General features: G+C 43.8%; 1 protein-coding gene across 4 annotated transcripts in view; it reads left to right on the forward strand.

Annotated features, from left to right (window-relative positions):
• The window catches only part of COL26A1 (collagen type XXVI alpha 1 chain), a 181747-nt gene that overhangs the window by 33691 nt on the left and 120726 nt on the right, over positions 1–27330 (forward strand). For 3 of the 4 annotated variants that reach the window (XM_027806148.2, XM_027806145.2, XM_014280421.3), the window contains exon 3: positions 4661–4764. In XM_027806148.2, coding sequence (XP_027661949.2) covers positions 4692–4764 — 73 coding nt within the window. In that variant the 5' untranslated portion in view covers positions 4661–4691. The remainder of the gene's footprint in view (positions 1–4660; positions 4765–27330) is intronic. The other variant, XM_027806144.2, reaches the window with a different exon arrangement.

Here is a 27330-nt window from a genome sequence, read left to right on the forward strand (position 1 = left end):
TGGTGGCATAGAAACATGTGTCTGTGTCCTTTGTCTGTCTTTGGGACTGAGAGCCTAGTGCATTGCTCTGTACAACTTGGGGTGGGAGGTGTCCAAGTTTCTGTTTTCTGGGTTTTAGACTTTTGGTAAGTTGTGCAAAGCAGACATGCTCAGAGTTGGGAGTCCTCTTCCTCCCCTTTGGCAAAGGCAGGAGATACATACAGTGGCCTCCAACACTCCTGCAGCTGCAGGTTTTGTGTTTTTGTCCATTGTCTGCAGGAGCATATTTGAAACTCCTCTGGCTACATTCTTCCCTGGGGAACTACTGCTTTTGTGCTAGGGAAGTTGGAGGAGGTGAGGCTGCAGGGGGAAAAAAAAAAGGGGGGAGGGGGGGGAAGACCATAGGTTTGATTCAGAGTGATGCTCTCAGCCAGGCTTGCGAGTATAAACATGATGGTAAAGCTATGCCTTGTCCCCACATCAGCTGTTGCACTGGTTTGAGGTGAAGTTCTCTGTGGAATACTGACAAGATAAGGTACCTGGTATAACCAGTGCCTGGTAAGCTTTGAGAGGATAGTTACAATGGTCTGTCTGGAGTGGGGATGCTGGCTGTTGGGAACCAAGTATGTTCTTGATAGCTTTTCTGAGAAACAGACTCTCTGGGTACAGCCATAGGATATTCTTTTCTATCTTAATACTTGTCCAGCTCTTTCCAACCTCCTTTCTTTCCAAGGCAACCAAGTGCTTCAAGATTAGGTTGCTTAACCTGATGTATTAGGAATCTGTTTTCAGAACATTCTAAGCTTCTATGGGGAAGCTTAGAATGTCTGTAAATCAGAGCATGGGTACCAAAAGTTAGAGGAACTACCATAAACTTTTTGGTATTATTTTAATGCAATGGTAGCACTTGTTATAACAAAAATGGATTATCCCTGTTGAAAAGACAATACGCTGCTTATATGTACAGGGCTGGACTCACTGGTTGACAGATGGCTTCATTGCCATGAGAGCAGTAGGTAAAAGAAAGCTTGGATTCCTTGGTTTCTGGATTCTGTGCCAGTCAAAAATACAGTTTCATTCCTCTTCTTATCCTGAAACCCAGCAGTAAGTGATGTTGAAACTTTCAATCTGGAACTTGAATAAAAATGAACAGAAGCCTCCAAAGGTCACTGAGGTCTCCTCGGGCACAAACTGCAACGGCCGAGTGAATCACACTAACAAAACAGTCTCTTGTGATGTGGAAATGAATTTCACGCCTTCCCTCTCAATGTGGGCTTCGTGTACAAATAGCTTTGTTTCTAAGTGTCAAAGGGCAGGGCCATGAAGGGGGAAGGTACTTCCTGTGTGTGACAGGCTGTCTTGCTTGGGTCATGGCAGAGATCACGCCTTTCTCTTTGACCTGATTTTTGAGGCTGTGATCCAAGAATGTGACACTCTTTCCCTTTCTTGTGTCATGACTGGCTTTTGTGTTCAGTGACACTTCCTTGGGAGCGAGGAGAATACATCCTTGTGTGCTGAGGCGTGAGACTCGGTGGCTGCCATCTGCTCAGTGTGTCCTGACCTCTCCAGCATTTCCAGCTTCATACCCCTAAATCAGTTAATCAGTCACCTCGTGCTCCCTCCCCACTTCCTGGGCAGCCACTTAGACACGAGCAAGAGACTCTCCTTTTCCCAAATGGTGATTGCATGCGGATCAGCTTGGCTGACACTGTTCAGGCAGTCTCCAAGGGCAGCTGGGTGTTTGATCTGATCTAGTAACAGCAGTGGCTGCTAGCTGAGTTTTCTGGGTTCTTCCCTCAGCATTGCCTCACTCCCTGGGATCTTGCTGTGAGCTTCAGCAAGCATGATGCCCATCTCTTGCAGTAGAGTGGCAGGTCTGGTAGTGCTTGGAAGCCTTTTGCTGAAGGGGACTGTGTATGCTGAGCACATCCTTTGGCTGCCTGGGAAGTGAAGAGGTGCAGGCGGTGGCTCACCCTAACCTCTTACTGTGATTTTGCAGGTTTTAATGCCAGTCTTTGTGGCTTGGGTGACATCCAAGGGAAAGGCTTCCCTAGACTACTACCAATCCTTTTTTCTACCTGTTGTGTTTTCCACATAGTTTCATTCCACGGCTTCTGATCTTTAGCAGGTATCTTCTCTTTATCTCCTTTTCCCCATGTTTTTTCCTTTCCCTCACTTGCAACGCTTCAAGTATCAGAGGGTGGTGATGCTTTTCTAAAGGAGTTGTCTTTGCTCGCCTTCTGGGCTAGCAGTCAGAAGTCTGCAGGATGTGATGTGATGATACATGTAACAACAGACCTTGGTGCTGTGTTACATGACTAAGGAAAAATGATGCTAGAAGAACAGACCAACTTTAGAGCAAGCTGGAGCTAGCAAGCTGGGACCACTTTGCATGCCTGACTGCACGATGCTGAACAGAGCTGTGAATGTCAGGACTCTTCCAGGAAATTCAGGGTGGGTGGTAGGCTGTGACAGCTGAGCTCCACGTTTGTCATGCCCCGAGAAGTCCTTGCTCGTTTGAGGATTAAACTATAGCTACTTCCCCGACACAGAACTGCTGCCAAGATTCCAGTCTGGCTCAAGCCACTCTCCACACTTCATAATGAAGTTTGAAAGAGCTTTAACATCTTGGTGTTGGCAGAAACATAGTTTTAAAATCACCGTGTGGTTGGAGACTAGCTGGCTCCGGACACTGGTAACAGGGCTGGAGACTTTCATCTCAAGGTCAAATCCAGCTGTGGTGTTAGCGACAAAGTCATGAACTTCTGACTGATGGTTCGAGGCTTACATGTGGAAAGATGTCTAGAGTCCAGCGCCAGGACTGGGAGTCAGGAGGCTTGGGTTCAGTTCCTGAGCTTTGCCAGAGCTCTTCTGAGAGACCCTCAGCAATACACTTAAAAGTCTTCATGCCTTGGGGGTCTCTGTGAAAAAGCACTGATGAAGGTCTACCTACATCGATGTGGTGCCAAGTCCTCAAACTCACTCATGACTGCAGACTCCTGAATACCATTGGATGCAGAAGTGCAAAGAACTAGGTGGGACAAGCTGGCTCTCTCCAGCCTGTATTAGACAAGTGCCTGGATCACAGTTGTCGGTATTAGCGGTAACTGGCGTGCTTTTTGGCAACTTGGAGGGTGAGGACGTAATGTTCTCGGGAGACAGCATTGCTCTCCCATCGCTGGGCTTTGCTGTTCCAAGTGGAGGCAGCCCCGTGCTCAAGGCGAAGCTTGAGCTTGTGCGGTCCTCCTGTCTGGTGGCTATAGAAGTTGGTTTCTGTGTTTGGCAGCTGGCATAAATAATCAGCAACAGCTTGCTGAGAAATTAGTTTCCCCAAGACTCTGTTAACCATGACCAAGCTGCTGCCTTCTTTCCAAGGCATACACGGGCAGAGTGTCCTGGCAAGCCGTTGTCACTGCTCTTCAGAGTAACTGCACCAGTGTCACCGCAGTGCCATCCTGGATGTACACCTGTGCCGGCTACCCCTTGGCAGAGGTTTGGGTGAGATTCATGCAGTTTGTAGCTCCATGTTGGCCCTGTGCCCAGCTGAGGCTGGGGCAGCGCTCCGTCTCCTGGCAGCTCCCAGCACTGCGGCAGGAGACTCTTCCCCCAGGAGACCCGGGTGCTCGGGGCCAGTGTTTGCCGAGCCTTGAGAGAGAAGCTTCGAGCTGTAGCCTGCAACACTGTAATCCCAAAGCTTCAGCCTCTCCCTGTGCTTGCCAAATTCCTTTGGCTGTCAAATAAGGGTAGGAATTTTGAGGGGAGCTTGTAGAGTATGACTTCTGTGTTTGCTTTTAGCTTCGCGAATAGCAGCAGAGACTTGTCTGGCTGTATACTGAGAAAACTCTGGTTTGCCAGCTTTGAAGGGCTGCTGTTTTAAAAGAAAAGCATTGATGCAACTGTCCATTTTGTGTTGACTTCAGAGTCACTGTTGCCTTGCATAGGTCTGCTTGTGTCTGCAGGTGGATCTCTAGTTTCCAGCGGGGCATAGCAGTACTTGTGCTTTAATTGGGACCCTGGGAGTGCTGTGTGCTGTACACAGAGTTAACGAATGTGTCTTGCACCGAGCCTTGGCTGTGATGAGGAAGAATGTAACCCTGTTTCACGTAGGGAAAACTGAGGCACAGGTCAGCAAGCTGGAAAACAGGCTTCTTGCAGATCACTGATGTAGTCTTGTGTCATGATAATCTTTGTCACGATGATGTGCTTATATACCCCAGATCTGAGTCGTGAGGGTGGAAGAAGGAAAGACACCAGAGATTTATGCAATTTTTGAGAGTGCAGTGTTTTGGAAGCACTGTTAGTATGGAGTGAGGAAAGGTTAATGCCAGCCTTTGTTCAATGTCAGAGAAATCCACATGGAGGTAGAGTGAGGGAAACGAGTCATCATCCCTGCTACTTGCAGTGACTTTGTAGTTATGCGACCTCCACAAAGCATGCTGGTGTTACTTGTGGGAGAGATGTGGAGAAGAGCCAGAAGAGTATGAAGGTTTAAGGAGAAAAATAAGGCTTGTTGAATCAGATCCACACTGTGGTGTAAACCCTTGCTTTTATTTTGCGTGTCTCCTTTTTCTGTGGCTGGGTGCTCTGGGAATACATCTGGGCAGAAAGATGTACTCTGAATTAGTTAACACACCACCCCTGAGTAGTTAAGTGTGTTCTGCTGACTTCTTATTTGTGTTAGTTACAGGACTCTCATCAGGCCCACGTACAAAATGTCCTACCGAACTGTGACCACGCTGGAGTGGAGGTGCTGTCCTGGCTTCACGGGGAGCAACTGTGAAGAGGGTAAGTTATCCAGCAACCAATCTGTCCTTCCAGAGCAGCAAAGGGATGTGCAGATGGACTGGCTGGGTTGAGCTGCATTTTTTTCCTTAATTTGCTCTCAAATACAGGAGCAAATCACCAATTCTCTTCACTCCCCATTTTATTATCTGAATGCTCACACACACGCTCTGAAAGGTGGTTTTGGAAAATAAACCATACTGAATGCTTGCAAAGATTGCAGGGAGGGGGAAAGAAAGTGAGAAATAGGTACTCGGGGATGACCTGTTCATAGATATGCTCATGCTTGGCGTCCCAATTGCACAGTCCTTCAGAAAATGTGCTTTCTCCACGTCAGTGTGTTATCTTCTCAACCTTCCACTGTCATCACCATTGATTGCTGTAGCTGATGATGAAAGCTGGTCCCTGGATGGCTGCTTCTAGGAGCTCTGCCTGTAAGGTCTGGACACAAATAATAAGTGTTCCCAGAGACCCTTGAATTAAATCGGGGATCTTTGGTTCCCCTTCCTACCTGTCCCCCGGTGCAATAGTAAAGTTCCACAGTGCACGTGGAAACACAGTTCTGGGTTTGGTATCTGGGCTTTCACACAGAGGAAAACAGGGCTCTTTCCAGAGCTGGAAGAAAAGAAAGTAGTTTCCCTTTCTTATAACGATGGACAAAAAGGCAGGTTTTGCACTTTCCTTCCTAATATTTTCTGCTTTAACTGTTGCTTCTGGGGCTTTGAAACAAGTCCTGCTTCTCCATTGCATTTCAAGTTTAGGCACTGAGGCATCTGTTGAATCTGCATCATGAGTGTTCATGGCTTATTATGAATGGGAGAGAAACTAAGACTTGAGTTTTCTGTTCATTCGCATCTGGTCAATGCTGCTGGCTGGTCATTGGGGGTGTCCAACGTCTCAAACTCCTGTTTTGTAGCTGCACCTTGCTTAATTTGTGCTGTGGTGTCTTGGTGCTCATTGCATAACGCAGGTGAACCTCTTGACTAACAAAACAACTTCCTAGTTACAAAGAATGATGGTTGCAAACAGCAGCTTCAGGCTGCTGAGGAAACAATAGCTTCCCAGAAGTTCAAGAAAAGTCTTAAAAAGTGGCAAAGCTACCCTAAATTGCAGTCTGCAGAAGAGAACTTTGCATTTTAGCATGCTGCTAAAAGAAGTGAGCCTTGGGAAGAGAAGCTGCTGTGTGCAGCTTGGGTTTTTACCTGTTGCTGCAGGGAAGAGGGATGCTGAGGATTGTGGCAGAAGTTATTTCCAAATTAGCTGCAGCTCAGGCTGGCTGAGGATCTGACCAGGGACCCGAGAAGCCTGTGTGCGCAGCTCATTCGTGCCTCTAGGTTTGGACAGGTGTGAGTAATTACAGCTTAGTGGTGCTGCTGGTGTAAAGGAGAGAATCCAGCTCCCTCCCGCAGTGCCAGATCTGTCTCAGCAGAGTTCAGTGGAAATAAAAAGCCAACATAAGCTTGTTTGAGAAAGTCAGCAGCGATCTCACAGGAGCAGGTCTGTAGAATGAGGTGACAATTTTATGCAGTCAGTTTTCAAGGTGGAACTGTTCTTTTGGGCTTGGATACAGTCTGCAGAGTGTGAGCAGAAAGCCAGTAGCAAGCTCTCACTTTCATGTGTGAGATTCTTTTTACCTTCCCCCCACCCCCCCCCTCCTTAGAACACCTGGTGCTACCAACAGTTCCGTATTCTTGAAAGGAAAAAAAATATATAACCCCCCGCCTCCCCTTCCTAGTACAGCAGGGTTGTGTCACTCTAATCTCTAGCAATATTGACACTGCTAACTAGTGTGCATAGCTGCTCAAGCTGTCCAGATGTATCAATTTTAAAACTGAAGCATTTATTTGCTCCTTATGTTAATTCTTAATGTTAGTGTTGCATGGTATTGCAAGTAAAAGAGGCCGAGAAGAGTTTTTAGGGCTCTTTGGCAACCTGGTAGAAAACTTTTTGTACTCTTCCCTTTCTGCACTCTCTCCTGCTACAACTCTGATTCCACTGAGAGGGTAAGATGCTTACATCTGTGTGGGTCCTTCCTGGAAACAGCAGACAAAAGAAAACAGAAAACTAAACTGAAACAAAACAAAACCAGTGCAGTTATGAAGCCACAGCAAATTAGCAGGGTAGAATCTCAAAATGCTTTCTTTTTTTTGGTGTTAGTTAGATTTCTCCTCAATATTTCATTTCACTTGTATGTGTAGCTGGTGCTTTTGAAGCTGATGCGAGGCAGGTATGACTGAAGGCAGACTAGACCTGCACTGTTTTTAACTTTCCTTCTCGCTGTGTTGCAGGTGTTCTAATTCATTGACAGTCACTATTGTTCTCCATGTGTCAGCAGAATGGCAATTACAAGGGCTTTGAGCTTCCACTTCAAGATGTCTCCTGTTTCCAGAGGCTGAAGTAAAAAGTTTTCTTTCCCAATGGGCCCTGGAATAGTAAGATTGCATTTTCATGAGTAGGACAGACTAAGCCAGGAGATAATGGATTGATGAAGCACACAGAGCAGTTTTGGGAGTTGTGTGTACATGGGTATGGCTGTGGGGTCCCTTCTTCAGTCTTGATAGCGTTTTTAGCGTCTTGAGGCTTGAGAGATCCTATTTATTGATTCCTTCTTTATCCCTGTTGAGCAAGGTTGATACTTGCTCATTTTTTTGTGCTGTTCTGGAACAGTGTCTTTGGGGAGCCACTGTAACCTATCTGAAGGATGGATTGTTTTTACAAGTTGTCCTTATGGAAGGCTTTCCTTGCCCTTTTAAAATTTATTTCTTTTAGCATTTTATGAGGGAAGATAGGATGGTGGGAGGGTGAACCAAGGAAACCAAGTCAAAGAACTTGAAATCAGTCAAAGGCTGCAGTGCAGCTGTTTCCGACATGCATACTTGCTTGTTATCTCCCAAATGACAGGTCAGCTTCTCTTTTACAAAGGAAACAGCCCAGTGTGGGTGTCTAGCCCCGAAGTATGACAGTCTTATGATGAGAATGGCTTGCTGTAACACACCTTCAGTTACTCATCCACAGTAACATACCACACTGATAAAGCAAGCTGTTAAATGCAATTTGATTATTACAGAGTGTCTTGACCCTTAGCTAATAAGTTTAGCTGGAGTAAGTAACCACTTAACTGTCACCAGCTGGCAGGCACCTACATTAATGCTGAAGGCTGCACATTGTTTAGATTTAAATTATCGTGGGAATTTAACTCTTGCCTTGTAGCTGATAAAGAGCAGCACGGTCTGGAGGAAGCCCAGCTCTAGAAATGGGTGGAGATTTTGCTGCTCAGTGGGGTATTAATTTACTAAGGCGGGGATGGCTGATTCCAATTGTTTCCTTTTTTTAAGTGAACACTGCTTGGGGCTCATCCCCCTTGCCTTTGTTGCTTTGCCCTCACCCAAAGGTATGTCAGCATTTGAAAGGTCTCTAATTCCTTTATTGTTTTAGTAGAACTGTGACCAGCTAGTTGAGTGGATAGTTAAAAATCACCAGTTGTATCAGGGCTTCCTAGAGGGTTTCTTGCAACTTTCTCGGATGGAGAAAGAGACTTGATGCAAACAAGTCTGGTGAATTTAGCTGTCAGTAGATGCTAATTTTTATTTTCCAGTTTCAGGGTTTTTTGTTTTGTTTAAAGTGGAGCCCAAGCCTAGGACAGGAAATTAATCCACTGAGCCACCCAGTCTGCTTACTGCTGATATAAAGAACATATGGGTGAGGGCAGTGCAGAGGTGAAGTGGTTTAGCTATTGCAATCATGCATCAAGCTGATTGATTTGAATCCAAGATGATGCTGACATTTCAACTCAGCCTTTTTTTCTATATGGCTGAAAGTTCAAAGGCAAGTGCTATCTCTCGGGAGAAGAAAACTGTCCCTAGCAAGCTCAGGCACTCAGCACTGCCCTGGAGCTCTCCAGTTAGGCATGGTCTTATTTCACTTTACAAATCTAAAATAGATTTCTTTCTTATTTATGTTGCTTGAATTTGGGACGGTAGCCAGTGTCCTGTTTATCCCAGAAGCAGATTGATGGTAGACAGCTTAGCTGTTTGGGCAAGAAGCAGCTCTAAGGGTAACCCTGGCACCTCTAAAGTGATGCCATTGGGATTCCAAGCTTACTGTTTGGGTTTTTTTCTTTCTGTAAGAATGCAAGTAGTGTAGGAAATTTGAGTAGCCTTGTTAAAGTAATGGTTTGAGAACTTCCTTTTTTTTTTTTTTCTCAACACCCCCACCCCCCCATTTCAGTTCTTGGAATATTTTTATCTACTTTTAATAACTATTGTTTGCATCTTGTCATCCTGCTATTTTTCAAACCTCTTAGATTCCCATGTGTTTACAATTTTGAAAGCAGCATAAGAAAATTAGGACTTTTGTCTCTGTATGGTAGAGTGTAAAAACCCTCTCCTTTTTTACTGCTGGTTCACAGTTTCTTGGTCTCTGGAGGAGAGATGCAGAACAACACTGCCAGGAAAATGTTAAACTAGCAAATGCAATTAGGATAGAAAATTTGATGAGGCCATGAGAATGAACATCAAAACTAGAGACCTGAAAGTTTGAAAGCCCATTAAAGTGCTCTAAAAAGAAGGGTATTCAAACTGGTGTTAATGGGACCTTACTTCTCCAGGTCTTGGTTTGCTCCCCTGTGAACTGTTAAACATAGAACTGTCAATCTATGTGAAAATACAGCATGAAGGTTATGGAGTACTGTTTCCCATAATATCACAGTAGCTTTTCACTGCTACTGAGCATCCCTCATCATACCCTTAGAAACTGAGAAAATATAAGAGAAGACAGTGGGAGTCGGGGCATTGCAGTCTGTTCCTACTGCTGCTAAATCCTAGGACAGTGATGTTTTCCCACTCCAGCAGAGTCCAACTCCTGCCATAACCAAAACAAAAGCTTCTGTCCCAACAGTGAAATGCTCCCAGGGAAAGCTGTCTTGGTGCTCCTGGATAGCAGGGCAGTTCCATGCTGCAAATGTCTGGCAGGCTGAGGCACCTTCCTTTCAAGTCTGGATCTAGCACAGATCCTTGCACCTGTGTAGTTCTGTACTAGACTCTGGCTCAAGAATTCCTTTAGTGAAATATGACTTTGCTTTTAAATTTTGAGATCTTTGTTTTAAAGTCCAACATTTGGTTCCACACAGCAAATTTGCTTCTAAAAATATCTTCTCATTCCAAAATTTAATGTTGCTTAAATACAATAAGTGAAGTATGTGAATACATGTTATAGACTAAGTGCAACCTGAGTTTTGTAATAATTGTCTAGTTAGTAAAGCAATTAGTAAGTATGTAGTAAAATGTACTAACTAACTCTGCAAACCTACCTTCGAAAATATTTCATAAAAAAACATTAAAACAAGTTGATCACCTTTGATGGAATTGCTGATGTATGACAGCAGCTTTCTGAGTAATGATGTTTGTGTACACAAGTGTTGGATAGTAGCTTCCCTTATGTTTTCTTCTGTATCATACACCTCCTGCTCCTCCATATGTTATACCTCCTCCTGCTTGTGTTTCTGATGGCCTCTTTGGGAAACTTCAGGTGGACCTTCTGTCCTGTATTAAACTACTCTACAATGTGTCACCCAATTCCTATCCACTCCCATCAGCATGCTGACCATGCAGCAACCTTTGGCTTCAGGCATAACATGTGTCACCCTTGATCAAATTTTCTGAGGAGTTCCTGGAGTGTGTGGTCACTGTTGGAAGAATACACAGCCTGCTGAGAGCGCTTTCTGGCATCAGTGCTGTGTGACTACTCGAACAATTTCTAAATGTTCATCTTCTCTTGATACACAGTCAAAAAAAAAAAAAAAAAAAATCCCTGTCGGATTTCCAAAGATTCTGACACTGCATTCCAGCATCTGAGTGGTTTCATTTTTTTTGGACATTTTTAATCTGAACAGGGAGAATTTTATTCAGCACCTAACGTCAAAATATTTGGAGTGCTAAATATCTGCAGATGTTATCTTAACATAATTAGAAAAGCTGTATGCTGTACTGTTACATTCTTCCAATTGTTTTAGCTCCCATCAAATTACTGTGGTATGTAAAGAATCTTTTGTATTTTGAGAAGGTATTTGTTTGCTTTCCCAAATATATTGGATGCTACTGTTTGTCTTAGCTTTGTAATTCTTAATTCACAAGTGACAGACCCACCTATTTATAGTTAATGTCTTTCCTATTAATTTGCCTTATTTCTAATAGCAGTGGACATAACCTTAACTTGGGCAGGGCTAACACGGGATCAGGCTGCAAGACTCTGTGTATCTGGTCTGCTGGGGTCATTCTCACCATGCTGGCAGGGTTCTGCCAACTGTTGTCAAAATAGACATGCATGTGGGGCTGCTTTAACAACTTCTGCCTGTCCATAGGTCCTGATAGAACTATAAGATGGGCGTGTTTTCTGGGAGGTGGTGGGATGCAGCAGGAGAAAGAGCTGAGGAGGACATCCTGGGTAGTTGACTTGAGCTTCTGAGCTCCTACTACTATAGTAAAGCAGGTTCTGCCATTATACAGAACAGATGCCAGTAGCGAGGGACCGCTCTTTCATGTCTCTGCCACTGTTGCTGCTTCCTAAAGAAGTTTCATCTTCTGTGCAACAGTCTTTAGTGTATAAAAACAGTACAGTAGCAATTGTGATCCTAGAATTGCTGGAAAGACCAAAAATGGTGAATTATTAGAATAGATGGTCTACAGAATTGAGTAGGGTCTTAATTTCTGCCCATTAGAGATGGGTTGGGTTGGTTCTGCCTTGAGGCTGGGAGGCTCTTGAGGTCTTTTTATCTGCTTCGGTGACAAAGCAGGGAAGTGCTGATGAGCTGGGCTATATTAGAGGCAATTGTTGTCAAAAATGTTGTCAAAAATATTTTCAATTGGTGACTGAAGCTGATGTAGGCAATGCTGGTTTCAATGCATCCTGCTTTAATTGCTTACGATCCTGTAAAGAACATAAAGGGTTCTACACTCTACAAAGCAGATAAACAACTAGGAAAAGGTCCACAGAAAGAAAATGCTTTCATTGAGGAGTTAATGTGCTGGTCACAGGGGTAGGTGAGTGACATTTTCAGGTTGTTGCTTGTAAGGTCAGCTGAGGGGACACAGTGCTCTCGGAACTCTGCTGTGAGCCTGTAAGGAGAGCTCGAGGCAGGGGGGTGGAAAAAGTAGACCTTTGACTTCAGTAGCTAGTTACTGAATGGCAAACAATGCCAATTCTTACTCGCCTCTGGCACTAATGTGTGTTTTAGCAGGTTAGGACTTTCTGATGGGATCAGTTTGATTAGCCGGGAGAATGGAAGAGTGGAAATGTTGGGCACTGCATATCTCTTTCTCTTGACTCAAACAAAGATTTGAGGGTGGTGGACCTGAAAGCCTTTAAGTATTTTCTATTAGATTTCTTTAAGCACTCTTAGGCACCTCTTGGGTGGTTGATTAGTTAGATATTGAAACTTGTGCGCCTGGGTGACCTCTAGAATTTGAGAGGTGTGGGTGAGAGGTATGAAAAGCCCATACGACAACCTCTTGACAGTGTTCATCTTACTTTCATAATCCTTACTGCCTTCTTCAGGCCTGTGCTTTTAACTCACTACTTTCTCATGTAGATGTTCTCTTCAGAGCTGTCTTCCCCCAGAATTATCACTTATTTCCCACTCATCCTCATTATGATGGACCTTTTATTTTCTTGAGGCTATTGGAAGGGAGTGGCTTTTTCCCATATGTAAGACTCACCTTATTACAGCCCCTGGGATAATAAATCTATTTTGTGAACTTCTAAATCTGCCTAGGAATTGGAGGGGATTTCAAAACACAGCTGACTTCTTTATTCTCCCTGCCCACCCTCCCCCTTTTTTTGTAATTTTTTTTTTTTTTTCAAATCCATGAGGGCTGTATCCTTCAATGGGTTTGCAGTTCACGTTTGGTTTGGGGAGGGGTTGGTTAGTTGGGTTTTTTAAGTATTTGGTCTTATCAGACTTCACAAACTGTGGTGAAATCTTGCAAAAGAAGGATGGCCTAACAAAAACAGAGATGGCTTTGATTTCATTAGGTTTAGAAATGCTTCTGACATAGAAGCAATTCTGCTTTTGCTGCAGGGAGAGTAAGAGTAATTACCACTAGTGTATTATTCTAGAATAATTATCACCAGCTCATGCTAAACTCTAATCCTGAGGACAGTCATCAGCTCGAAGAGAAGTGAATGGACAAGATGGACAGGACACTTTTTTTGTTTCCTTTTAAATATTTATTTTGGTAAGCCACAGCTAGCGGAATGATCTCGCTGAAAACCTGTCTGAACATGAGTTACACAAGATGTACTCTTGCCCTTTTGGAGGAGTCAGAGAAGTGTATAATGATGAGAGCTGAGGCTGAGTGTTCATAACTTGGGGAGTTAGCCCATGTGACGTATTTGCTGCTTTCACAGATGGTTGGGATGTGTGAGGGCTGGATCCTTTGATTTCCAGTATCCAAATCTGGAGATATCTTGTGACGGCTACTAGTTTTGCTGCCTGCCTTCCTAACCTTTGTGGGATGAGTTGATGTTGCTGGACCATTAAGGATAAAGGAGGGATGACCTGGAGGAAGCAATTTTGTGTAGACGGTTGCTGTTATTAAGAGTCACATGAAAATAGCTCAAAGGTTGGAGAACTTAACTAAGCCATCACTTCTGACCAGGTTAAGGACTTCGGACTGATGCAGAGCATGCTGGAAAGTTCATGCAGCAGCTGTGGTGGCCTCCTCTGGAAAAAGGAGGATGTGACACTTTATGATGTCAGTCCTGCAAATGTAGTTAGTACCAAAATAATGAAAAACATTCTCCTGAAAAACTCCACCCTTTTTCTTTTTTTCTAGACAAATTCCTGTTAGAGGTGGTGGAGGAAGGGAGGGGTTGTGTTTATTACAAGTTAGCAATTTTTGGAGTGCACACCACACTACTAGTTGCATGTGAAAGAGCTAAATGAGATGAATAGTTCCTAACTGGTGTTCACTGTTTGTTTTAATGCCTTTCAAGTGAATTACAGATAACAGTGGCAGAAGAATTAAAACCACCCACTGAAGCTGGTTTTGAGCTTCCTGGCTGCTGCAATAACTTATTTGGTTTTTTGATCAGGACTAGAGAGTGAGGCTTAGGCCTTTAACATGGAATGCCTACAGTTGGAAGGGGTGGCAGTGAAGAGGAGTATCTTTCTTTCACTGGATTTGCAAGGCAGTTGCCCATTTAACAAGCTGCTTTGTGCTTAATTTTTGAGCATAACACTTATGAAATCACAGCTCCCTCCCCATCGCTTTTCAAGGGTTTCATTATGAAATGTGTGGACTTAACACGTTTGACAGCAACATTGAATGGGGTGGTTCCTTGAGGAAGAACTTGTTACATTTCTTCCAGGAGAATACTTGAGTGGCCCAGTAATGCCTGATATGCATATCTTTTGAGCGCAGTAATTTATTTACTTTTAATTATCCTGGATGTCTGGCCCTAGAAGCAGTGGAGACTTATGTAGATGTTAATGTTGATGAGGATAAGGGAGGGATGAGGGGAATATTCCTGGTTTTCATCCCTAGATATAACCTTCACCTCTACGTGTTGACTCTGAGTTCAGAGTCCTGCTGTTGTCTCTTATTTCTGTCTTTTCACATACTGGAGGAGAGATGAGAACTTTGCACCACATGAGTTCAAAGATTCCTGTGCAGGGCTGTTCTAATAATGAGTTGTCACTTCGTATGTGATGGAGGAATATCTCATAGTGCTGAGGTTTAAAGACATGAGAGTGAAGGAAATTCCTGAAGATGGGAGACTTCACTGCGAGCTTTCCACAGACAGCAGATGGACAGGCTAAAGTACTCTTTTTGCAAAGAGTTTTCTAATAATGTTAAACAAAGCTGTTGACAGTGCAAACTGTTTGCATGTGTAAGTGGTAAGAAGGGTATAAGGTGTTGCAAGACGAAGGGGAAAGAAGGACGTAGAGTTTACAGGGAGCAGTGCAGTTGGTAGCAAGCTGAACCCGAGTCAAGCTTTAGGGGTGAGGCAGATGGAGATCCTCCTTAGGGACCTCCCCCCCTGCCTTTTTATTTTTTTTTAATGTAGGCTTTTTCTTAAATGAGTTAACGCAATTGGTACAATAACAGTTGTCTTCTATGATAACTAATTCCAGTTGTGGGCTACTTGAAAATACTGACTTAATAAAGAGTTTATGCAAGTGCAGTACCTAAGCAGGGTGAGCCTCATCCACACAAAAGCTTTCTTCAGGCAGAAGAGATTTATTGGGGAACTAAATCCCCAGTACAGCTGTTACGACTATTCTGGGATGCCTTGCCAGGTGGAAATGGGATTGCAAGGAACTGGATTGCAGGTGGAACTGGGATTGCAATCCAGGAGTAAGAGCAGAAGTGGATTTGATGGAGAAGTGTGAGACTGGTTTCATGTTTTGTAGAAAGCTTCAAGGTGAAAGCAAGAGGTAGGTGTCAAATTCCCATGTTAATGAATCCTAGATTCTATTCTTATTCAGTTCCTGGTTATTAAAAGGGGAAGCAAAAGTGTTCTCCCAAATGATAATTTCTACTGGAGCTAAATTTCAGTTTAACGTGGCAAAGTGCTAGGCAAAGCCATGTTCAGTGCGTGCCATTCCAACATCATGTCTTCTCTCCGTGAGCTAGTTAGCAGGATAAAGGCAGCAAAGTTAGTACAGCTCCATTTGGGAAGCTACAGGAACGTACGTTAGGTGGAGCAACTTCAAAATACACAGTTCACTCAATGAACCCCTGTGCTGTAATTAGTAAGGGTTCAGACTGTGTGAGTGCAGGTGGGTGTATCAAACGAAGTTGTACCGGGGACTGTTCTCAGTCCAGTATGGCTCACTGTTTCATTTTAAAGTTCAGGAACGGAGAGCGTGCTCTGATGAGATCTCAGTGTGTTGGAGGCTGAGCAGTACTGGGAGTACGTGGTAGACTAGGATTAAAATGCAGTCAAATCTTGACTAAATTGTAGAGATGGGCAGAAATATAAAGTGAGGTTTTGTTAAGGACAGTCAGAAAGGCAGGAGTAATCAAGTGCACGAACCTTTAAATGGAACAAGATTCTGAAGGTGGTGGGGTCCTGGGGGAGGGAATGGAGTCTGTGGAAGGTAGTAGAGTGAAGCTGTGCCCTAAACTCGGGAGAAGAAATGCCGTGCTGGAGTCTGGTGCTACAAACGCTCTGACCAGGTGTAACGTTTACTACTGATGGATCCATGAGACTGCCTGACACACAGCACTTAAAATGCTTATGGGGAGGGGTGCCTGCATGTGTGTGTGTCAGTGTTTCTCGGAGAGGTCAGGTTTCAGCATCTACGGGGACTTCAGCCTTGTTCCTGCTTAATTCACGTGAAAGCTATTCCGAATTGGTGCTGCACATCTGAGCCCTGTGATCTTAAACACCATAAGGGGTGTGTTGCATCTGTATCTGAAGGAAAGTATTTGGCTGGGAAAGGAATATGCCTTTTGTAGTTGATGGGACTTGAATATGTTGTACTGTTAAATAATTATATTGGTTAACTTTGATTACTAGCTAGAGTAGTTATTAGGTGCATGCTACATATGCAACTGAAAATGGCATCAGCAAAAATGAGCTTTTCTAAAAATAACATAGTCATTAAGGGCTAATATGTTTTTCAAAAACTGGACGAGAAGTTGGTACAGACTCATTTTAATGACTACACGCTTGTGATTACAAGAAGTAGGAAACATTTAATCAGTTCCTAAACAAGGGTAGCACTGCAAGATATCCTGATTGTCACTGCAGTGTAAAGAACACTTGTTGAATGGGTCTTCAGCAACTTTACAGTTCCTAAATAAATGAAGGCTGGGAAAAACTTGCTGGTGAACTTTCTGAGGAAATCAGCTATGATTCTGTGCACCATGAGCTAGATTTTGAACAACATTTTAATAAAATATTTATCAAAATGTGTAAGAGAGTGAAACATCATGATTTAAACAGGTTGTACTAGGTCCCTCAACCACCAAAGCAGGAAAGACGTTAAGGAATGGCTCTGTGAAAATCCCCTGTCATGAAGTTCATTGAAGACTGATAAATTTTATTCTAGGCTCATAACATATGCTTCTTGCTCAGGCTCCTGATTTGTCTCCTCCTTGGATAGTGTGTCCAAATCCACAAGTAACATGCAAGTTTGCATTTCATTTTGAGCCCAGCAGGCATACGGCAATGAGGTTACAAGACCTTTCCAAGTGAGCCTGGAGGGACTTATTGGCTAGAGTTTGGATTTCTGGCAAGCAGCTTACTCCAGCTCTTTTCTGTAATAAACTCAGGGTTCAGTCCCCGGCCTCTTATAGATACAGAGCACTGTTGCGTGTCTCTGGATAATCAGTCACTGGAAAGGCACAGATGTTTCGAGATGCGTAGCAATGGGTGCAGCATATAAGAAAGGCAACATCAGGGTCATACTACAGATGCAACCACATCTTACATGTGTTCTTTCTTGACAGGAAAATTCTTGTAACATTTGCGGTTTTCTGGTTGCTAATGCCATCAAATGAGTAACGCAAAAACTAATAATGCTTGTGACTTATTTGCTGTTCATTAAGTCTTGCAATGCCATGGATGGCTGATGCCTCTACCGCAGGCAGATCTAATAGAAGCACATTGCAGTAATTAAGAGTGGGGTGCAAGATTGCCCAAGGCAATGGCCTAAATTAGTTTGAGCAACAGTTCTAACGAAGTCAGAAGGATTGTAGAAATACATGATGAGGAGATGTCATAGTCCTTACCTGATTGTGGAGACACTAGGAGATGGTGGAAGAAAATGCTACAATATTTTGGGGTTTTTTTCCTCTACATGAAATATGCTCCTTGTTACACAAGCATAAAAGAAGAAAACAGACCCAGGCAGGATTCATAATTTGATGTTTAATTTGTTTGTAAACGATGACTTTTGTAGCAGTAATGCTGAAGAAGTCTTTGGTGTATATCCACTGTGGACAGTGCAGGTGCCCATGTTGATTGGTAGGTGGTCCTTCATTTTAAAAACCTTGAAGAACATTCATGGCAGATGGGCTTTATTTAGACTACTTCCCGCTGCCAGTGACCATGTCAAATGTGGCTCCCCAGATCAAGTGCTAGAGGTTTCTGTTGAAGGTGTCAGGTCTTGTTCTCATGGGAGGAGTGTTTTCTGCTGTAGAAACTGCTGTGGTACCATTGAGACACTGGCAGAAATTGTGAAGTATCTTGGTTAATTAGTTCTTCTCCAGTGGCCAATTTGGGCAATAGAGACAAACCTATTGCTGTTGTCAGCCAGTGTTTTTTAGCTTCAATGGTAGAGGCCTGTGCTTAAGTAACAAAGGTTCTGGTTTTCTTTTTACTGGTGCTGAGAGTTGTTAAATCCATATGGCTCATAGTACTTGTGTAGTGATGGCTCCAAAGGCCGCAGCTAGCTGTATTGCTGCAGGGCTTTGCACTGTAAAATATTATAGGCCATTAAATAAGGGGAACAAGCTACTCCTAAACTTGGCTTATTTGATCTTTTCAAACTTACCCTCAAGTGATTAAGCAAACAGTGGCTTTTCAAGCATTCTCCAGTTGTGTTATCTGCTGAACACATCTCCCAGTGTGATCTGCCAAAGTTGCCTTGAACACTGTCCTGCTGTGATGTACTTGCTAGTCCTTGTGGAAACATAAATAAGCAGTTATTTCTCTTGCATCTAGTCTGTCTGGGTGGGATGCAGAGGCTTTGTAGTGGTTTATGTTTAACATAACATAAACTTGAAGATTCTTGCTTTTGTCTTAATATTAGCACTCGCAGCGAGACAGCAGCTTTTTATTAGCTACACAGGAAGATAAACCATCCTCCTTGCTATGTGAGTAGTTCAAATTAATTTACAGTATGATGTGTCTGTACAAAGGTATCAGTCTTGCCCTGCACTTGTCTTAGGGAAGCAGAATGACTACTAGCAGTGGTAGCTAGGCTGCTAACCAAAGAACTGGAAGCTCTTCACAGAACAGTAAGTAACAAGATTCTTCATACACTTAATGGGGGATGTGAATGAGCATTTAGATGTCTCTGTCTAGTGGAGACTTTTTTTTTTTTTTCCCCTAGAGTGAGTGTCCTTTGACACTCTGCACTCCTAGACCTGGACAAATGTGAATACTATAAACTCTGGGATGTAAAATTTCACCCTGCAATCTGGTTTTTTTTGCTGCAAGTTCAGCTGTTAAGCTTTGGTCTTTGTTGGTTTAAGCACTAGAGACAGGGTAAAAGTAAGTTTCTCTCTTGAAAGTCATTAAAAGCATTAAAAACAGGAGAAAGAGAGGAACATATTCCTGAAGTATATAAAAAGCTGATTATTTATCTGTCCTTTGTCCTTGGAGTCGTGATGATCCCAGAGCGAGTGAGTATCCTTTTTCCTATCCACATGGTGTTGTACCTTGTTTATATCTCAGATCGGCAGAAACTCTGATCTTCACCTGGCTTTTTATGGCAGCTTGTAGGACTGTAAATGAGAATATGCTCTGACAGCAAACCCTAAATCAACCTTTGGTCACTGCAAGCTGGAATGATTTGAAAACCTGTGTAACCTTTTGACCAAACCTGGGCTGATGTTCAACATCTTTAACAAGAACTGAAGCCAGAACAGCCTTGATGACTTCAGATTTTCATTATAAGCCAGCTGTAGACCCTAATGTACACTCAGGTTGGGACAGAGAATATAATGGGTCAGCTGCACCATTTGGGCAGGAATGTGCTTGCTCCCTTGGTATCCAGTGAGCAATGGTGTTCTCACTGCTGCTCTTTACTTACCTGGCACTGAAAAGCAGTGGCTGCTTTCTCCTTTTCACCACCACTCTTGAGCATCAGCTATCTCGGGGCAGTTTTGCCAGCATCTGTCATGGTTTTCCTTTGCTCTCCAGCTCTCACCGTGGCACTGAATGGTGTGATACTTTGGGCTGTTCCCTGTGAATAATCATTACAATGGTGTGCTGGGTTTGCTGGTCCAGGTTTGAGACCCTGGTGTGCATGTGATTTGGAAAGTATGTTAAATCCCTTGTTCTGGCACAGATCCCTGTGTGAATTGATGTCACGTCAGTGTGGATTGATCCAGGCAGGGATGCAATAGATCTGCATCTGCATTAATCAGCTGAATAGAAACTAGCTTCAGTTTGCATGCAATAATCAGCCTCTTTTCTAGCCCTATTAGTGCAGTAGCATGGGCTCTCTCCTGTTTGCTATTAGCTGAAGTGGTTCCCTGTTTCTGAGTGGGTGTTGGAAGAGCTAAGAAGTAATTGTCAAGTTGTTTTTCTGACTAATACGGAGGAGAGTTGGACCACTGATGCTTATGCAAGTAGGAAAAGTAATATAACAAAACTCTGTAGGACTTGTGTAGAAAAGGAAGGTGATTTTATTTTCAGACACAACAACATGTTGATTCTATCCACTCCCATTCTTGTAACTGTGAACACTTGTGTGACATGGAGAAAAACTGACAGTGGTCATCAAGTCCTCGGTCTTTTGGGTCTTTCCTTACTGGTGATAAAAGCTGGATTTTGGACAGTCTTTTATGGCTTTTAGATGTCAGCAAATAGTTATGACATATCCTTTTGACTTAAAAGGTTTGCTTGCTTCATCCTCGATAACTTGTATCCGGGGCTGATGCCCATTGTCTTTGATCTTATCTTGAGTATCTTCGTGGCTATAGTTTGTTTTCCCATTGAGTAACAGGAAGAGGCATGGTGTGTGCTGTGGTGTAACCTTCATGTGTATTTCATTCCTACCAGTGTTAGTGTTTCTGTCAAAAAAACAGTTGATAGTTGGACTAGATGATCATAAGTCCCTTCTAACTGGAACTGTTCTATTGTGGGGGAAAAAAATATTAATTATTTCCCTGTGTGTGACATATTTGCACCTTTTGAGATGCATGTTATGGACTGAGTTCCACACAATGCACCTGTAGATCCAGGTTTCTGTCTAGGAACTTTGGGTTGCCTTTGATGGGACAGCACAGGAGTTTGTCTGTGCTTGCTGCATTAAGACAGTTTTTATATGCACTGAAGCATCCTCCTGTGTGCTCTGATCCTAGCTCCTGCTCCTTCTTGGCTGTCTCTGGCTTATGATGCTAGTTAAAAAACAAACAAACAAACAAAAAACCAACAAACAACAACCAAAAAACCAACCCAACCAAAAAACCCATTAAACCCCAAAACATCATTTAGTGTTCAGGTTGCAGGGTTTTTCCTGTCATTCCAATGTCTAAATTCCACTTCATTGATGTGATAGGGTGCTTCAGGCCACGCTCTCCAGGACAGTGATTGCAACACCTCATGTGATTAAAGTCATTTGGCCAGCAGCCCTTATCACCACAGGGTTCATTCCTCTAGTAAGAGTGACTGGTGCATGTTAACTACACTGTGGTTCCAGCTTTCGTATCCTCAGGATTTATGTCTCAATAGTGAGAATATGCTGGTATTTGTTGTTATCCTGCCTGCGACCCAGAGGCTTACTTTACTGGATTTGGATAACTGGTTTATGGTATGGACATGTGCGGCAGGGTCCAGTGTGTCTGTAGGCCGTCGGTCTCCATAGGCATACAGTAGATGCTTTTATTGCCCTTGCTTATCTGGCTGTCCTTCACTATTTTAATTTGAACCATACCAAATAAAGCTGCCTGAGAAATGAAGATTATCTGTGGTATTCGTCACTTTTAGGAAGGGGAGTTGGTTCAGTGTTGGCTTTTAGCATTTGCTAGGCCTTGTCTCCTTGACAGAAAACAACAGACTAAAACGATTACCAAGAACAGCTGCTTAGAAGGGGCTTTGGGTATTTTTTCCGCTTTTGCTGACCTGAACCACAGCAATTATAAGTTCTGGTTATTGTAAACTTACCACAGAACACAAGGCATACCTTAAAATGATGTCATGTCTAGACACACAATTCAGGTATAAATTATGGAGAGAAAGTAGCTTGTTCAGTGGTTAAACTGTAAAAATTTAACAAGATATTTCTGTGTCTCTAGCTTTCACTCTTGCATACGTATTTCTTTACCTCTTACCAGGAGAATTCTGTGACTGCCTCTTAATTTTTTTGTGTTGGGAGATGGAATTTCCTCCCTGTTCTCCATTTCATTTCCTATTTCTGCCTTGCTGGGTCTCAAGGGAAGCAGTGTAGCCATCTACTTAGAGTCCAGAACGAGAGAGGAAGACTCCTGGGTCCAGTCATGACTCAGGCAAGGTCACACAAGGGGTGATATACGGCAACCTTTTAAAAAACTGGCTTGCTGTTTGGGGTAGCTTTGTTTTATGGGGTGGTAGGGGAAAGAGAACTCCACTGTGGTACCCAGATGCTTGATTTTCAGAAGTATTCACTATATACAGTCTCGGCAACATCCCTGTAGCCTCTAGTGGCGTTGTGTGGGCCTTATGTTTAAGGGTAAGTTGGACTCTGTTTGGTTATGCTGGTTGAATTTCTGTCCAGAGTCCCTGCTGCAGCTCTCCATGGGAATGGTGGAGTGTAGATAAGATGTTGTGGGCAATCTGGTAGCTGGGGACTAAACCCTTGTAAGCTCGGAGGATGGCAATGGCACATACTGCACGGAACAGCTTATGTCGGTTATTTGGGCATGACTCCACTGCTTCAAGGGAGTGCTTCCTTGCTAACAAAAGCCTTGGGAGCCTGTTGATGTGTACTGAAATACAGGTCCCTGCACTTGGCCTGGGCTTAATTCCGTGATGAGATCGGAATTGTTGGCTTACCACCTGGTGTAATCTATACCCTTTAGGTACCTGCTATGAAATGCAGACTTTGGAGGTGGAAGGGGCCTGCTGGGTTAACAAGCTGGTGCAGGACTATTCTCTATAGCATATTCTGTTGTGCTTTTCCTGGCCTAATTACACAGTCCTCGAGTGAAGGAATTTGGCAAGAAAATTCTTCCGTTTTAACTGGTATTTGATTTCAGGTTCTCTTAGTAAGCTTTTTTCAGTCATCTCCATTATAGCTCGCTGCCATCTAGAATTTCTTTTCTCTGTGTACATGCCTGTTGTGGATTTTGCTTCCAGGTCTGGATATGATGCCTCTCCTCACATGAGGAGCACCTTGGTCTCCTCAAGTACCAGCTCTGCCGCCTATGTGCCTCCTTAAGGACAAGGCTTCTGCTTCAGGCTGATAACTGTGTCTGGATCTAACTCGTACTATACCTGGGCTCTCACGATCTGTTGTAACCCATAATCACATTAGTTTGTTTCCTGAAAGCTGTCTACACTGCAGGTCTCTGGAGACAATTTTTAATGCTTGGCAAGCAGAGATCGCAATCAATGGTATAGTAGTCGTTCTGTTGGCAAAAGCCATAGGGACAGTTTTGAGATGCACCGAAAAACTGTTTCACTCTGTTTTCAGTGCATATGGCAATCCTCTTGTTTCCAAAAGTGCACATGTACCTGCAGTCTCATTAACTTTGTGTCCACTCTGGCAGTTGGTGTGCTGGGAAGACTTCTCTTTGGTATCCACAAACTTCGGTGGACAAACCCTAACCCTTGATTCACTCCCATTTCCTGGCCTTTTTATAATACAGTAGTTAACTTTCTGGTGTGCCATATAGACGTGCTGGAACTACAGCTTTGCTGTCCTGACCTGATGTTTGTGATCAGAAAGTCCCAGTTTGCCGAGGCCCTTTTTTGCTGTCCCACTTTCCAGGATCATAGCAAGACTTGTTTTCATTGGAATATGTTTGTATCAGTTGTTTCTCCTGGTCTCTGTCCTTAACCAGTAGGGAATTACCTTTTTTCTGCATTGTTTCTCTGCATTTGCATGCTGCTACGCTGCTGTTTGCAAAGTGTTGTATGGAAGGTGAATGTTGTGTGCAACTTGCAAGGCACCCAGTGTCCTTAGAGTGGTTAATGCACTGTACAGAGTGTGGTTAGGTGACAAGCCTTGTGATACTTATGAACAAAATGCACCACAAATTGTTATAATCAGAGATGAATAAACAAAATTGTCTGCAGCAAGGCCATGAAGCAGAGGCTTCCACGGGAATATTTCATTGTATAAAGAGTACTCAAGCAATTAAAACTTCCACTGTGCCCTCCCAATCCACAGCATAGGCTGAGGTGGCTTTGGGGCCCTTTTTCAGCTTTTCATTGAGTGATTGGTTTTGTACATAGACATCTTTCTTTTTCTTAATGGCTATTAAATGTAGGAGGAGAGTGTTATTACAGCTCTAAATGCTGTCAGCCAAAGTTTGTCGTCACTTCTGCTTCTAGGATATCCACTTGCAGTGTCCCAGATTTCCCCTGTTCATGGCTTTTTAGAGGTACTTTTTCTTTTGTGAGACTCTTGACCAGTTCAAGTACAAACAGATGGAAAGCAGCAGAAATCCAACTCCATAGCAGCACCCAGGCCAGGGCCTTAACTCATCTGAAGTGTTTAGTGCTCAGGGATGGGCTACAGCCAGGAATTTTGTAGCCTGGGGCAGGATGCTGTCGATTCCTCCATGTGTTGTTCCTTGCTATCCCCTACATCTTTTCTTCTCGCCCCATCTCCCCTTTCGTCCCATCTTTACAAGTCTGCAGCCTAGTTTCATGTTCTTGTTTGCCCAGGTGGAGCTTGATTGCTTTCCTGGAATATGGAGATGTTCCTCTCCTGGGCTGGCAGGCAGGCAGCTACAAACTCAGCTGGCACTTGTTCCCTCCCTGGGCTGATGGGGACAGGGAGTGGAGGCTGGTGGTGCATGGGAACTGGAAGAGAGTTATGGAGAAACAGTTGGTGCTTCAGGCAAGAGTTGTCTTGGCACCCTGTTCTGTTTTTTATGGTTTTTAGGAAACGCTCTGTAGTGGAGAAGCAGTTTCTTTGGATAATGGATTCTGGCTCTGCTGCTGAGCGTGTGTTGTAAAAACCATCTTCTGTTGTTCCTGGGGTCTCTACTTCAAATGCCCACAGGCCAAAACCAAATCTTTCTGAGCCCTAATTAGCGTAGGACCCAGCCCATTAGTGACAATCCTGGCTAGTGGGGCCAGTTTTGAGCCCATGGGTCAATCTATTGCCTTGGGACTAAGGCTGCCAGCAGAGGCTTGCCCTCATCCTTGCTGTGTGCCAACAAGGAGGATTCTCCAATGAGACCACCATGTGTGTTTCTCATGTAGAATTATCATCATAGAACTTTGTCAGGGCTGGTGTGAGCCTCCTTCAAACAAGGGTCATATGGACGTTTGCAGATCCCATTGTCCCAGGGAAAATTAACTTGCTCCAAAGTGCTGAAGTGGTGCAGGAAGCAAAACTTCAGACTCTTTTGGAATATTGAACTGTGTGGAAGTTGGAGAATTTTCCCACTTTACTCCATGTGGAGTAACTTAGCTTTTTCAGCACCTTAAGGGCATTGACATACATCCAGGAAAGGGAAAGCAGGAGAAATGCAAGAAATGAAAATAGGAACCAGAGCTGCTTAGGCAGAGACCATGGCCTGTATATGAGATTCCCTTTTGCTTCAGGTTTTACAGGATTTTTATGGGACAGGGAAGGGTTATGATCTCTGGGAAGCACACGCCTATTCTGGAGCTTTCTACTCGGAGATGGCCTTTAGCAAGTGTGTGTATATAGGTAATCTCTTAAACTAAAAAGTTCTGCTTCACGCTGCGTTCTTAACTACATCTCTTTAAGCATCATCACTAGGCGTTGTGCAGGGAGGGTTTTATTTCATTTTAATAGAAATAGTCTCTCTAGAAAGCTTAAAAAACCCACAACCCAACATGTCTGTGTAGCTGTGGGACTAGCTGCCTCTGTTGTACATTATAGTTGGGCTGATGCTTGGTTGTGAACTAAATATGTGTGGTGGAAGTGAAGCAGCAGATGGAGTGTAGTGTAAAACCTGCCGTGATGCTGATCTTGAATAGATGCTTGTGTTGTCTGACACAGAATAACAATTTCCTTTGGTACAAGGTTGTAAATATACATAGAAGAATGTATTTGGCATCTGTGGATACACTTTTCGTTGTATCTTTGCTCACAGATTTTCATGGTCCATGTTTGTGTGATGGCTGACAACCTGCTTTGTCATCCTGTGTCACGTAATTGGATGACTCTATGGGACTGTCCTACTGTGTTTCTCAAGTAGTGCTCTCAGCCATGCCAATAAACCAGGCTAGGAACATTGTGAAGACAGACCCTATCACATTTTCTTATAATCTCTGCTAGTTCCTGAAGTGGAGCTTTGAGTGACTGGTGACCAATCTGTGCTAAGTTTGGAAGCAAATGCAAATTATTTCAGAGAAAATCTTTTTCACAGAGCAAGCCTCTGCTGGCTGGGGAGGAAGGATCAGATAGATTCACCTAGGTTTTCTCATCTAGCCAGCTTCACATTCCTTTCCCTCCCTCTCTTTTATGCTTCTGTTTCTTTTCTGTTTCTCCCCCTGTCCCTGCCCCAGTCCATTGTTTCTGGTCTTTTACAGTGGTTAAGGCGCAGCCTGGGTCAGGACCAGGCAAAGCCTGTAGTTCTGGGGTGGCAAGCTGCTGTGGACTCTTGATTCCCAGCCTCGACTGCTGTTCTATGCCCAGTCTTTGGTGGCTCACAGCAGCTCCCACCAGTGCCATCATCCACAGCTGCTTCTGGGTGCCTGTAAGATGTCCACAAGGTCAGGTATTCCAAGCTTCTCTGCTTGTACTCTACACCAGTTTGACCCCTTCTTCTGTATTGGTAATAGGGAATAATCACGTCAGTTCCTAGGGCAGCCTAGGATGTGGGAGAAGGAAGGGGAGGTAATTGTTTCCTCTCAACTCCCTGGCATATGGCACCAAAACCCTCAGATGTTGTGGCCAGACTTTTGTTCTGTACATGCTCTAGGAGAGCAGCAATACCTGGAGAAGGCTCTCTGCAGCTGGTACTAAATGGAATTTAGTTAGATGCTTGGCAAAGGATTGTCTCCATCTTGTCTGCCACCTTCCTCCAGGTTTCCTGAATTGTGAAGGCAGCTCTCCTTCGCTTGCTTCTTCAGGTTGGGGAAAGGTTAGAGAACTGTCATGTCTATCAAACTGAGACTGCACAGTGGTGTGGAAGCTCTGCCTCTAACTCTTCTCCAGCTGCTCCTTGTGGAAAGGAACTAGAGGGCAAATCCAGCAGTATCTTCTCTCCTATTCCTCAGCCACCCAAGGAAGGCATCTTCTGTGCATGCTTTCTGCAGCTGCCTTCCCTGGAGGGCTTTATGTAAATGCAGGAGGGCTGTTGGCTTGTGAGAAGGAAAGTGATACTTTGAAATTGCTAGGCTCCAGGATTTAACCCTTCAGCTTCTGGTGTTCAAAAGCACTTATTGTTTCAACATGCTGAGTAGCCCTTACTTCCCAAGTGTCCCGTAACTGAGCTGCAGACTTCTGGGTTAGTGCAAGGCAGCCCCCTTCCTTCCCTGGATCCTTGGGATCCCAGCTGTGCAGATGAGAAATCAGCAGGGAACAACCCAGCAAGAAAAGGAGGTGAGAGCAAGTGCCCAAGCTCTGAAAAGAGAAACTCTGGGAGCAGCTCACCCACCTCCCCACCTTTCCTAAAGCTCAGCAGCACTCATGGAGCTGGAATGGGGGCTGCATTTATCAAATTCCTGTCTGCAACAGCAATGCAGTTGTTTTAGATTAGT

Source organism: Falco cherrug, chromosome 1, assembly GCF_023634085.1.
Source record: "Falco cherrug isolate bFalChe1 chromosome 1, bFalChe1.pri, whole genome shotgun sequence".
Taxonomy (NCBI): domain Eukaryota; kingdom Metazoa; phylum Chordata; class Aves; order Falconiformes; family Falconidae; genus Falco; species Falco cherrug.